The 13,103-nt window shown below is 47.6% G+C and overlaps 1 protein-coding gene across 1 annotated transcript in view; it reads right to left on the reverse strand.

Annotated features, from left to right (window-relative positions):
• Ubash3b (ubiquitin associated and SH3 domain containing B) overlaps positions 1 to 13,103 on the reverse strand; it is a 149,415-nt gene that overhangs the window by 17,669 nt on the left and 118,643 nt on the right. The window contains exons 6-8 of the mRNA XM_052757340.1: positions 9,351 to 9,559; positions 2,746 to 2,878; positions 1,163 to 1,283 (exon numbers count right to left, since the gene is read on the reverse strand). Of these exons, the coding sequence (XP_052613300.1) occupies positions 1,163 to 1,283; positions 2,746 to 2,878; positions 9,351 to 9,559 (463 nt within the window). The remainder of the gene's footprint in view (positions 1 to 1,162; positions 1,284 to 2,745; positions 2,879 to 9,350; positions 9,560 to 13,103) is intronic.

Genomic DNA, 13,103 nt, shown 5'->3' on the forward strand with positions numbered 1-13,103 from the left:
TCCCTGATACCCCAGTTTATAGAATGGGGATAAGAATGCTTATCTCTCCCCAACGAGCTGGAGCAACCCAGAAGGACTTAGAGATGCCAAGAATTTTGTAACTACACCTATATGGTGACTACATGCATATAAAAGTAACTTGACTGTGCCCCCTAGAGGCCGTTATGAGTATGCAGTGCTGTGCAGACCATCAACCACCACCCCTTAGAGACAGGTGATGCATTCCAAGAGTCCCACTAGATGTCTAAAACCACAGACATTCTGAACAGACTATGGGTTTTTTTTTTTCCCACAGAAGCACACCTACGTTAACATTTAACTTGTAAGTCAGCCACAGTAAAAGGGAAAAATAAAATGATACACTGTAATGCAACCCACAGAAATGTCTCATACAAAATATCTTACTGCAGTGTATGTGGACTTTGTATGAAAGGATACTGTGTCTATGTCATCAAGTGAAGAGAGGCAAATGATACTCTGACAATAGATTTGATAACCAAGATGATATTAGGCAAGAAATAGGTGGGAGCTATGTACTGTGGACACACTGAGCCAAGGAGTGATGACTAGATGGGACACAGATGGATTCTGTCACATTACTCAGAACGGAGGGATCATAACATAAAACACATGTATGAACTGCTTGTGCGCTGGCTAATCTTACACCACCTTGAGTCATCTGAGCAGAGGAAACCCCAACTGAGAAAATGCCTCCATATGATTGGGCTGTAGGCAAGCCTGTAGAGCATTTTCTTAATTAGTGATTGATGGCGGAGGGCCCAGATCATTGTGGGTGGTGCCACCTCTGGGCTGGTGGTTCTGGGTTCCATAAGAAAGCAGACTGAGCAAGCCATGGGGAGCAAGCCAGTAAGCAGCACTCCTCCATGACCTCTGCATCAGTTCTTGCCTCCGGGTTCCTGCTCTATTTGAGTTCCTGTCCTGGCTTCCTTCAGATGGTGGACTACAATGTGGAAGTATAAGCCAAATAAACCCCCCCCCCCCCAACTTGCTTTTTGGTCATGATGTTTCATCGCAGCAATAGGAACCCTAAGGCAGCTTGTTTGAGACTTTTCCACTTACTAGTTTTAGGCTGTGGTTAACTGTGGGTAACCGAAAGCACAGAGATTCCAACTGGCTAGATGGAGAAACTACAGACACTCACCTTTGGCATCAAAGCACTGGGATAGCCAGTACTTCCCGAATACAACATCCATCCTCTCCCCGTGCCGACATACAAAGAGGCATCGCTTCTGGGGCCCAGGCTGGCTGTTGACTCTCAGGGGCTGCAGAGGAAGAAAAGCAAAGAGTAAGCATAGACACAGCACCATAGACTTACCCTGATGCCAAGTGAGCGGAGCTCTAGGGCAAATTCTGCCAATGTATGACTTGGACAATCTCCCTGACTGCCTTGGATTTAGTTCAGCCTGCTTGTAAAGCGAGGATAATAAACTCCTACAGACCTCACAAATTACTCTCAGGTGCCCATGAGCTACCTGCAGGTGCTTTGAAGAATGAAGGATTGTGAAAGTGCTCTGCTCTTTGCTGCCCTCTACTGTAACAGGAGGGTTAACTCAAGGTACAGTTCACAGGTCAAACCTGCCATGAATGTAGAGATGATCTCATGGAGAAGGGCAGCTATCTACTCCAAAGAGATGTCATCAGTTCCCTCAAGGACGGAGAAATTCTATTGTCACACATGTCTGCCTCATGCCTGCTGCATATCCAGTGCCCTGTTTTGCCTTTCTTTTTTTCTAAAATTTTATTATTTATGTGTATGGGAATTTTGCCTTCATGCAAGTATGTGTACCATGTGTGTGCAGTATCCACAGAGGCCAGAAGAACACATGAGGATTGGAATTACAGAGAGTTAAAAGCTGTCATGTGGGTGCTGGGAGTTGAACCTGGGTTCTTTGGAAGAGCAGTCTTAACTGCTGAGTTATGGCTCCAGCCACTTTTTGCACATTCTAATCATCAGGTGCGCTCTGTTATCTGACTGCATATGTTGGTATTTCTAGAATGAGCTGGTGGGAGGGGGGGGGAGCTGCAACTTCTCAATGGTGACATAGGCATACTGAGTCAACTACTGGTTTCCACAGCTGCTAGTGGAGCTGCACAGATGTTTCCACATCCTTCCTCCTGACGCACAAGATGTTCCCAGTTGCCTTGGGCTGCTAGGTCCTTGCAGGCACAGGTCTTCCACTGGCTTCTCTTTGCACTGCCCGGGCTAGTGTGTGCATTGGTGCTGTGGACTTCGCCGCCTGCTCTCCAGATGTTCCTTCATTCAAACCCCCGGCTCCAGACAAAAGTGTCTCCTCCCTTTTCATCCTTAACGTGTTGAACTTTCAACTTGTCTCTGTTCTGCTTGACAACGCCTCCTCCTCCTTTCTCCAGCCTGTCCCCAAAGTGTTAACAGTACACTGAATTCTCAAGTCCAAGGACTATGCTGAGAACCTCATTCTACTGGTACAAATATGGGCGTTCTTCCTATTTTGAGGAGAAAGACTCCTCTTCCTTCCTTGGGATGGCCTTGCTTCCAAGCTCAAAACCACATGGTAACGTCCATAGTCAGCACCACTCACCCATCTCTTCCTAGTTTTGGATTGCTGTGTGTCTTTTACGATCTTGTGTACCGTCTCCCCATAAGGATAGGACCCTTTGAAAGGAGCAAGGTCAATGCTGAGGATGGTCCTTAAAGCATCCCAATTAGATTCGAAGATGTGACATGACCCTCATGATCAGCCTTACCTGCATGGGCTGGCAGATGATAGTGAGAGGCGCTGTCTCCCCAAGTCCTTGGTCCTCATACTGCCGCCTCTCTAATACTCCATCACCAAATGTGAGCGAGCTGGATGACACCGTATTTAAGATGGAGTATGAACTGAAGAGGAAGGAGAGGAAAGGGTTAACTGCTTTGGCCAGGAGTCATCAGCTCATGCTGAGGCTCAACAGGAGTATGGGAATGAGCACAAAGGACTGTCTAGTCATACCGTGTTTGGGAACCTGAGCAGGGAGCGCCCCATCCCCAGGCAAGAACATCTTGTTTTTTTTTTAACTTAAGTCTCACAGTTAATAAACAAGGGCGGACAGTTCTCAGAGCTGAGAACAGATGCACGCATCCCCTTGGGCAGGGATGGGGTCCAGTGATCCTAGGCTTATTAGGATGCTACAGGCAGGGTTGGCAGCAAAGACATGTTAAAGAATAATGAGGTATCAATTATGTACCAGTGTTCCAGCTCTTTCTGTTGCTGCAGCGAAACAAACAGTTCCTGCCGCCTTTAATCTTTTCCATGGTAATTTCCATCTGAGGAACGTGAGTGGCGATGTCTTCCCAGCACCACTTGCCCGTGGCTCTAAGACTCTCAGGAACAGAGCCTTATCCCTTTTTCTCCCTTACCCCTTACCCTGCCTTCTCCAGTCTTCAGCACTGTGCTCGCCTCCATAGCAACTCCAAGAAGATGATTAAAAACTGGGTTATTTCAGAGGCTCTGACTCCTGCCAGATGTTTGGAGCTGTGAGCCAAGAACTCTTATTTCTGGCCATGCCCCTGTAACTATGGAAGCCCAGAGGTGATCTGGCTGAGAGCAAAACTGTCCAAACACGCCACACCGAAATTACTACACACAGCGCAGCTTTCCAAAGCTTTATATAATGAGGGCTGATATTTAAATATGGCCACTGGGCAGATCCAACCAACACCTTCTGGGCCACTGGGCAGATCCAACCAACACCTCCTGGGTCACTGGGCAGATCCAACCAACACCTCCTGGGTCACTGGGCAGATCCAACCAACACCTCCTGGGCCACTGGGCAGTTTCAAAAGGAAGTATTTGAATTTTTAATTTCTTGCTCTCGGAAAGGCCCAGTTTGCTCAATCAAGTCTGGGTTTGTGTCTGTGGACACTATGATCTGTGCAGGTTTGCAAGCACCCATTCTGCAGTATTTGTCTTTAACACAGTACGCTTAATAGGATTTTTTTTTAAAAATTTTTTCACATTTTCAAAAATCAGTTTTTGGGTTTTTAAAAATCACCTACCTGTATTTTTTTTGACATATATTCATTGTACAGAGTATTGTGGTGATATTGTGTTCCCCAAAATATTGTACACCCTAATAAATTTATCTGGGGTCAGAGAACAGAACAGTCACTAGATATAGAGGTCAGAAAATGGTGGCACACACACACGCCTTTAATCCTAGCATTCCAGAGGCAGAGATCTGCCTGGATCTCTGTGAGTTCAAGGCCACACTGGAAACAGCCAGAATGGTAAGAGCCTTTAATCCCAGAAAGTGATGGCAGGAAGCAGAAAGGTATTTAAGGTGTGAGGACGAAGAACTAGAGCTGGTTAAACTTTTAGGCTTTTGAGCAGCACAGCTCAGCTGAGATCCATTTGGATGAGGACTCAGAGGCTTCCAGTCTGAGGAAACAGGATCAGCTGAGGAATTGGCGAGGTGAGGAAGCTGTGGCTTGTTCTGCTTCTCTGATCTTCCAGCATTCACTCCACTACCTGGCTCCGGGTTTGTTTTTATTGGTAAGACCTTTGAAGATTCGTGCTACAGAGTATGAGTTTCATAAGGACGTTGTCATGCACGTACATCATGAACTTTGATGTTGGGCATGGTGGTAACAAACCCAGGGCTTCAGGCATGCTAGGCAAGCACTGTACCAACTGAGCTATGTCCTCAGCCTGACTGTACATTCAGGAAAAGGTGTCAGAACCCGAGAGATTTGCAGCCCTGTGCAAGAAGAGGCACGGAGGTGCTCTGGGCTTCGTCCTGCTCCTCACAGACCATTGTCCAGAGCCTAACAGGCAGAACCAGGGGCCTGTAGCTCAATACAGCTGTGTCTGTTTAGCATGATGCGCAGTCAAATTAAACCTGTTAGGGGCAAATTTAAGTAACTAAAGCTCAAGGAAATCTGAGGCATTCACACACTCTAATAGACCAGCTGTTCCCCTTTATTTTAAGCAGAGAGCCTCCCCAACGGCACACAATTGAAGAAACTTCAGTTTTCCTGTCTGGCTCATCAAAGCTTCAGGCCTCCAATGTCTAGCTGTCTGGAATCATGCTGATACCTCCCTTGCCCATGTCTGTAACATCTTTATTTGATCACAGCTGGAGAGAAAATGGCAGGGCCTTTTCTCTCCCTCCTGTTCCCTTGGTGAGGAGAATGGCGTCTCCCTTCCTATCTTCTGTGTCGCTACAATCAAAGGACCTGGCTCCCTCTGAGACAGCTTGGGGACAGTGCTAGACCAGGGTGGACAGGAAGCAGGTCTGACACCCAGAGCCCCTTCTCAGGGAGCAGGAAGATTCCAGCTCCTGCCTAGAACATGCTAGGACTGTTCGAGGGCCAGCAGCTCACCCCACTGTAGAGGACAATGAGCCAGCATTACCCAGAAGGTACTTCGGGACACTCAGGAACAAATGGCCACCAAAAAGGGCTGTGAGAAAACATTTCTTTAGCTATCCAGAAGGCTGAGGAGCACTGGGTGGGGAGAGGTATAAATGCCACCAACATCCCAAGTCCCTGTACACTGCATGAACCCTCTCTACAGATTTTCATGAAGCCAGTCAGGGTCAAGCCAGGCCGCTCATGTGTCTCCCCACGACTGTCCATCTTTGGTTAGGCTCACCTGAGAAGGCCCACCTTACCGTGGAACTGAGCTATGCTGTGCCTCTGTGAGTCAAATTCTATCTCTGGGGGTAAGAAATAACGTGCAGCTCACCTGTCAGGCCCTTTTTACGGAAGAGACATTTAGTTTAATGAGGTCTGGTAAACAGACAAAAAAGAATCAAAACACTATCAGGTATTCTGCAGCCAGGACTGATGAACAGTCCCCACAGATCTTGTGAAGCTGACCTTTACTGGAGGCGCCACCACAGCTTCTACTGTATGAGCAATGATTATCTCTTCTTCGGTGGCCCAGAGAAGTCAGTCAGCTTGGGCAAGGTTATACAGCTGGTATGTGAAAGAGTCAGGATTTGAATATAACACGACTAAAACTCAAATTCTTTTTTTTTTTTTTTTTTTTCCGAGACAGGGTTTCTCTGTGTAGCTTTGTGCCTCTCCTGGAACTCACTTGGTAGCCCAGGCTGGCCTCGAACTCGCAGAGATCCGCCTGGCTCTGCCTCCCGAGTGCTGGGATTAAAGGCGTGTGCCACCACCGCCCGGCCAAAACTCAAATTCTTAATCACAGAGTCTCAATGCCTAACCCTTGTATTCTGACACTCTTAGCAGAGTCAGCTGTGGACCTGATAGTTTAATTTCAAAGTTCCCAGGAAATAGCATCAACAATTATCTTCAAAGTAAAAGATGGCACATAGACCTCCCATGGTACCCTGAGTGAGGCCAGTCAGTTTTCTCCTGGTGGAGGCTGAATTCTAGGCCAGTAAGGAGGTCTACATGTTAGGTCTTACATGGGTTAGCAGGACTTCACATGTGTGCTCTTCCCCCACATGTAGCCTCCATTGCTTAAAAAGGAGACCCATGAGCTGTCCTTCGTCAAGCAAATTCTCTTCAGTTCTCAGCACTTATTGGGGAGATGTTCTGAGAAGTGTGTCACTGGGCGATTTGTCTGAATGGCATCAGAGGGAGCTTAAACTAAGCTGCGAGCATGCTGCATGACGCAATTAAGGGACCATCACTGTGTACAAGGTCCATCCCGGACCCAAATGCTATTACATGACTGGATTTTGTGTGTGTGTGTGTGTGTGTGTGTGTGTGTGTGTGTGTGTGTGTGTGTGTTGTGGCGGGGGAGGACAGAGGATAACCCTGAACTCTTTGGGCACTGTCTATCTTTTTAAAAATGTATTTATTTTATTTTTACTTGAGTGTGTGCGCATACATCAGTGTGAGTATATGTGTCTGGGCCCTCAGTAGCCAGAAGAAGGCACCAGATCCCTTGGAGCTGGAGTTATATGTGCTTGTGAGGGGCCCTGTAGGAGCTAGGATCTGAACACTGGTCTTTCTGATTGAGCAGCAAGTGCTCTTAACTGTGGTGATATTTTATTTGTATGTTAATAAATAAAGTTTGCCTGGAGATCAGAGATCACACAGTGAGCCATAAACAGAAGTCCGGCAGAGGTGGCACATGCCCTTAATCCAATCACATGGCAGGCAGAGTCTCTGTGTGGTCAAGGACACAGCCAAGCATGGTGACACGAGCCTTTAATCCCAGTACCAACCATAGAGACCTGGAGGTCTGTCCAGACAGACAGTGACCAGGAAGTCATGTGGCTGGGCTTAGAGCCAATGAGAAGGCAGAACAGGAAGTCAATGAAAGCACAGGTCAGATAGGAAGAAGCTCTCTCTGTGGAAGCTACTGCTGGTGGTAAGCTAAGGCTAGTCATGGCTATTCACTCTGATTTCTTTAGCTATTACCTCTGTATTTGGCTCTGTGTTTCTTATTTAATAAGACTGTTTAGAAATTCGTCTACACTTAACTGCTGGGCCATCTCCCCAGCCCCCAATTAACACACCTCCAAAACATTTTAGTATTTATCTATCTATCTATCTATCTATCTATCTATCTATCTATCATCTATCTATCTATCTATCTATCTATCTATCTATCTATCTATCTATCATCTATCTATCTATCTATCTATCTATCTATCTATCTATCTATCTATCTGTGTGTGTAGGTCATAGGACAACCCACTAGAGTGGGTTTTCCCTTCTACCTTCTCTGTGTGCCCTGAGGGTTGAACTTGGGACATTAGGCTCTGGGGCAAGGCTTTCACCTATTCACCCATTCAGCCATGTTGCTAGCCTCTCACCACCTTCTTCTTTTGGAAGTGTTTCTCACTGCCTGTGGCTCACCAGGTAGGTTAGGCTGGCTGAACATTCCCCACCCCCCTGAACCCCCATCTCTTCTTTCTCAGCACTGGGATCATAAGCATGACTTTGCCAATGTGGTCTCTCCCAGCCCTTATTTATTTTTATGGGATAAAATGGTGTCTGCAGAGTCTCAACTTCTATATTTCCAGCTTTAGAAACATTTAAAAAAAAAAACCCAGATGTTTGAGGACATGAGGCATCTGGATGTCTGTGGGCTGGGGAGTGGTGTCACACAGGCAAAGGAAGAAGAGTGTGTTCTTTCCCATCTTGAGTGTGTGGCTTTTTCTGGGGCTCACAGCACAGGGGACCTTCTTTGTTCTTTTCCTCCAGGCAAAACACCAGGCAGAAGGCACCCTGCTCTGGCCCCTTCCAACAGGAGCAACAATCGGAGGTTAGGATGCGGCAGATTTTCAGGGCTCTGCCTCTCAACAACATTGCCACACAGAAGAAACAAAAGGGAGGAAAAACCGAACAGGCACGAGAAGCCTGGTGACTGGATTTGGGCTCCCTGGATGGGGAAGGAGAAAGGAGCTTTGTGTCCTATTTATATCCAGGACAAAGCTGGTCATACAACATGGTTCCTTCTGGACGTTGGACCCCAGTGTGGGCTGAGGACAGCAGTGTAAGGAGGGGCAGGTGGCTGTCACCTTAATAAAGAACGGGAGGCATCATGCTCCTGTTAAGTTCCAACAGTTATCTGTCACCTTGGACACAGTCTCTGTTGCCTAGGCACCTCCATGCCAGGTCTGAGGACTTGCTCAGGGTCAACTAGCAAATGAAGGATTACACTTAAGGCTCCTGACTTTACAATCTCTTTCTGTCACTGGTCTGGCCAACATAGAAGGAATCTGTTGGAGAACATTATTTTGAGGTGTGTTACTTTTGTTTAGGTTGCATTTGTTTAATTCTGTGAAGCTGTGTTACTGTGCCTGTCTAAAATACCTGATGGTCTAATGAACTGAATGGCCAATAGCAAGGCAGGAGAGGGATAGGCAGAGTTGGCAGGCAGAGAGAATATATAGAAGGAGAAACGAATCTGGAAAAAGAAGAAGCAGCCAGAGAAGGAGGAGGAGGACTCCAGGGGCCAGCCACCCAGCTACACAACAAGGCATGGAATAAGAGTAAAATTTACAGAAGAGAACAGGAAAAGCCCAGAGGCAAAAGCTAGATGGGATAATTTAAGAAAAGCTGGCTAGCAATAAGCCAAGCTAAGGTCAAGCATTTATAATTAAGAATAAGCCTCTGTGTGTGATTTATTTGGGAGCTGGGTGGTGGGCCCCCCAGAAAAACAAAAACAACCACCAACAGGAATCTGTCTAGCTGCTCTGAGAAGCCCCCTGTCCCCAGAATAATGGCGCAGGATGATGTGGACAGAAGCCCTGAAACAGTCCATGCTCGGCATGAGATGTTGCTACCCTCCAGCCAGGGATGGACAGCAGCCTCAGGTTGGCTGCCCACTAGGAAGCCAGACAGTCAGTGGCACTGACTGGGGCAGGAGAGAGGGTCTACCTACCCATGGAAGATCCAGGTGCTACACTCATCAGCCTTGGTGATGTAGTTCTCAGGAAGCAGCCCAGAGCAGCCTGTGGTCAGTGAGGTGCCGTAAATCCAGCCCTCACTGGTGCTGGTCTGTTCCATGGGAGACATGAAGATAAAGTCCCCAGGGACCAACTCCAACTCATCATCATTCTGCGGGGAATAGGGGTAGATCACCTGTAACGTCTGCAAAAAGGAGAGGACACATGAGACCCATCTACCATCCTTCTGAGCACCTCAGGCACTAGACCACACTCTATATACGCAATAGTCAAGTGCGCAGCAAGTGTGTGTGCCCCTGGGGGTCACAGGCTCTTGGCAGACCTGACTTCTGATCAGAAAGCATTTCCTCTCTTGCTAGGATCGTATGGGTAGGTGCCTGGTGCTCCACAACCTTCCAGAAACCCTGGTCATGCTTTCACTTCCTGTCAGGACTCAGAAGTGGGTCTCAGGAACTCATCAGGAAGCTGGAAGGTTCTTCTGGGCAACTGCTGGACATACAGACATTCATGTCCCCTGCTTTGTCTGCTGTGGCGAGCACTAGGCAGATGGGAATTGTGTAAAGAAACTTGTCTTCTATACAGGCTCACAGACGTGTGTGTGTGTGTGTGTGTGTGTGTGTGTGTGTGTGTGTGTGTGTGTGTACCATGTCCATGCATGCAGGAGCCCTTGAAGGCCAGAAGAGGGCTTCAGATCCCCTGGAACTGGAGTTATTGTGTTGTGAGCTGCCATGTGGGTGCTGGGAACCATTCAGGACTTCCTCCAGAGCGGTAAGTGCTTTTAGCCGATCAGGAAAGATGGTCCTTTCTATGTGACTCATCTGAAAGAGCAAAACCTCCTCCAGGCCTTCAAGGCTCTTTCTTTACGCCTACAATTGTAACAAAGACCTTGAAAGGAAGCTCTTTCTCCTAGACACCAGGGTGAGTGCCGGAGGGTAACCAGCTTCCACCACAGAGCAGATGGAAGCCACATGTCCTTTCTCTGAGCTCAGAAAAGGCCCACAGGGCAGACATGAGGCCAGGCCATGTGGCTGATTTATCCTGTGTGGAAGGGGTACTTCCTCTCTTGGTGTATATACGCATCATAACCCTAGACATTTTTTTAACTTTACACATTTGTTTTGTATTTTTTATTACCAGCAAGAGACCTCAATAGGAAAGAAAATTACATCCTATTTCATTTGTTTCCAGACAGCCAGAAAGGTGGAGGAGGCTTTCACAGTCTTCCCTAAGGCCCCAGAGATGACAGTGACAGGTTACTGGTTCCCATCTTCTGAGTTTCCAGCTTTGGTCTCCACCAATCCCTAGACTATAAGTTAAACGTGGAGCCCTAAGAAAATGCTGGAGGACAGGGGCATGGGTACTTCTCGTGGCCCAGGGTTCCTGGTCCCTCACTGATGGTACTCTTTGTAGCCAGTCATGACCCTGGGGCCTGAGGCCAGCACCGGGTGGGCCTGTGAACCAGCCAGCGGCTGACATCAAGGCTAGCCACCAAACCATGTTAGAAAGAAAGGGCTCTGCTGTGTGTGGTGGGGAACGGCTGTTATCTCAGTGCTGCGGAGGCTGAGATAGGGGATCACCTGGAGTTTGCCCTTAGCCTCGTCTAGATAGTGAGACCAGGCAAGCCTGGGCTACAGAGTGAATTCTTATCTCAGAAGAAAACAAAATAACATCAAACCAGGACAAATAAACCATTTTCTTCTGGAACCCTCCAAAGAAAAGAGGCAGGAAAACGTGGTTTTTCTCTGAGAATGAAGTTGATAATACATAGATGTGGTCTCCCTGGCTTTTTAAATTAGCGGGCAGGCTTCTGTCTCTGATTTTCCCATGTTCTTTCAGTTGCTGGCCACTCTGTCTGTCCCCCATCACCTCCGTTCTCCCTCCCTGTCCATCTCTGATCTTCATGCAAGCCAAGGGCTCTGCTGAATTGGTTAAAAAAAAATTGTTTTAAAGAACAAAAAAAAATCAATACTAGAAATCTCTTCTATGCTCAATTCTGGGTGGTCACGTGATGATGCAGGGGACCGTAGCACTGCTATTCCTGACAGGACACAGTCAACTCCCCTCCCCTCTCCCCCACCCAAGCTACCTGAGCACAGCTTAGTTTGGGCTCAAAAGACCTCTGGCCTGGTAGGAAGCCTCCCCTTTGCAGAGCTCGGAGAAGTACTCCTCAACGCCAAGCACCCCACCTCAGACATCCCTGGGAGCATCGAGGCATAAGGAGGACTGGAGACAATATGTCCTAGGCATATGTTAGAGGGATAGTAAATAACTTTGATGATTGAATTTATAACCTAAACATCAAGCGAGCCCATCAAACCTCTAACATCATAATCGGAGGCCGGGGTGTACCTTAGTAGTGGGGTGCACGCTCAGGTGCTCCAGGTTTGCGGTACAGTTCAATCAACAAACAAACAGTAATGCAGACCCAAGTACTCTCTGCGGCTCTCCACCCCAAAAGTAGATAGAAAAACTCAGCCCGAGTCCGAGAGACAGGAGAGCCAGGCCTAACTTGCTCTGAATTGTGCTATTTCTTTGTTTTACATTTTGTGTCTGTTTCTAAGAATTCTTGAGAGATGGCTCAGCAGTGAACAGCATGGGCTGCTCTTCTGGAGGACCCGGGTTCAGTTTCCAGAACTCATAGGGTGGCTGCTCTCCACCATCTGTAACTCCAATCCCGGGGGATCTGACACTCTCTTCTGGCCTCTATGGGCACTGCACACACATGGTACAAAGACATACAGGCAGGCAAAACACCCATACACGTAAGAGAAAAACAATACATGCTAAAATAAAGATTATGCCAAACTTAGTTATTTTCCCCCCTCATTAGACCACAGAGACCAAACACAAAGGTAGCTGACTCAGAAAGTGACTGCAGGAGTGTGATTTCTTTGTAGTACCTGCCCTGTGCTAGCTGTTACGGAAGCCCAGAAGGGGACCTGGGGAAGACAGTTGTGAGCCCCCCGACATGGGTGTTGGGAATTGAATTTGGGTCCTCTGGAGCACAAATACTCATAGTTGCTGAGCTATCTCTCCGTCCCCATTCCAATTTATTTTTTTGAGACAAGGTCTCTCATTGAACCTTCCTGATTTGACTAGATGACCTACACAGCAAACTCCAGTGATCCTCCTGCCGCCTCCGCCTCCCCAACACTAAGATTACAGGTACACACGCCCCAGATCATCTTTTGTTTTCCTTCTGTGACTGCTGGGTTACTGAATTCTGCCCTTCAGCGTCACCCCCCTGGTCTGTTTTTGTTTGTTTTGCTTTTCAGTTGGTTGGTTGGGCTTTTTGGTGTTGTTTGTTTTGTTTTAGTCAAGGACTCAAGTAGCCCAGGCTGTCCCTGAACTCACTGGGTAGCTGAGGATGACCTCTAGGATTACAGGTGTTGTACCACCACACCCAGTTTTATGCAGCTATGGGAACTGAATCCTGGGATTCAAGCGTTCCGGGCAAGCACGCTACAAACCAAGCTACGTTTCTAGCCTGAGAATTACGGAAACTGTCGGCTGTGGCTCTAACTCCTGCTGAAATGAGGAAGCCAGGAAAGAAGCAGGAGCTGGAGGCTCCGAAATGTCTACTTCGTGTAGAACTCTGTCCTACATTTCTGTGGCCGGTCACTCTAAGTGCTGCAGCTTGCTGTCATCACAAACACGGGCGGTGATGTGTGAGCTCCAAACAGGCATCCGTGAGTTTGTACCTGAGAATCTGAAACAGTGGAGGGATG

This window comes from Peromyscus californicus, unplaced genomic scaffold (assembly GCF_007827085.1).
Source record: "Peromyscus californicus insignis strain IS unplaced genomic scaffold, ASM782708v3 Scaffold_11__1_contigs__length_118956290, whole genome shotgun sequence".
Classification (NCBI taxonomy): domain Eukaryota; kingdom Metazoa; phylum Chordata; class Mammalia; order Rodentia; family Cricetidae; genus Peromyscus; species Peromyscus californicus.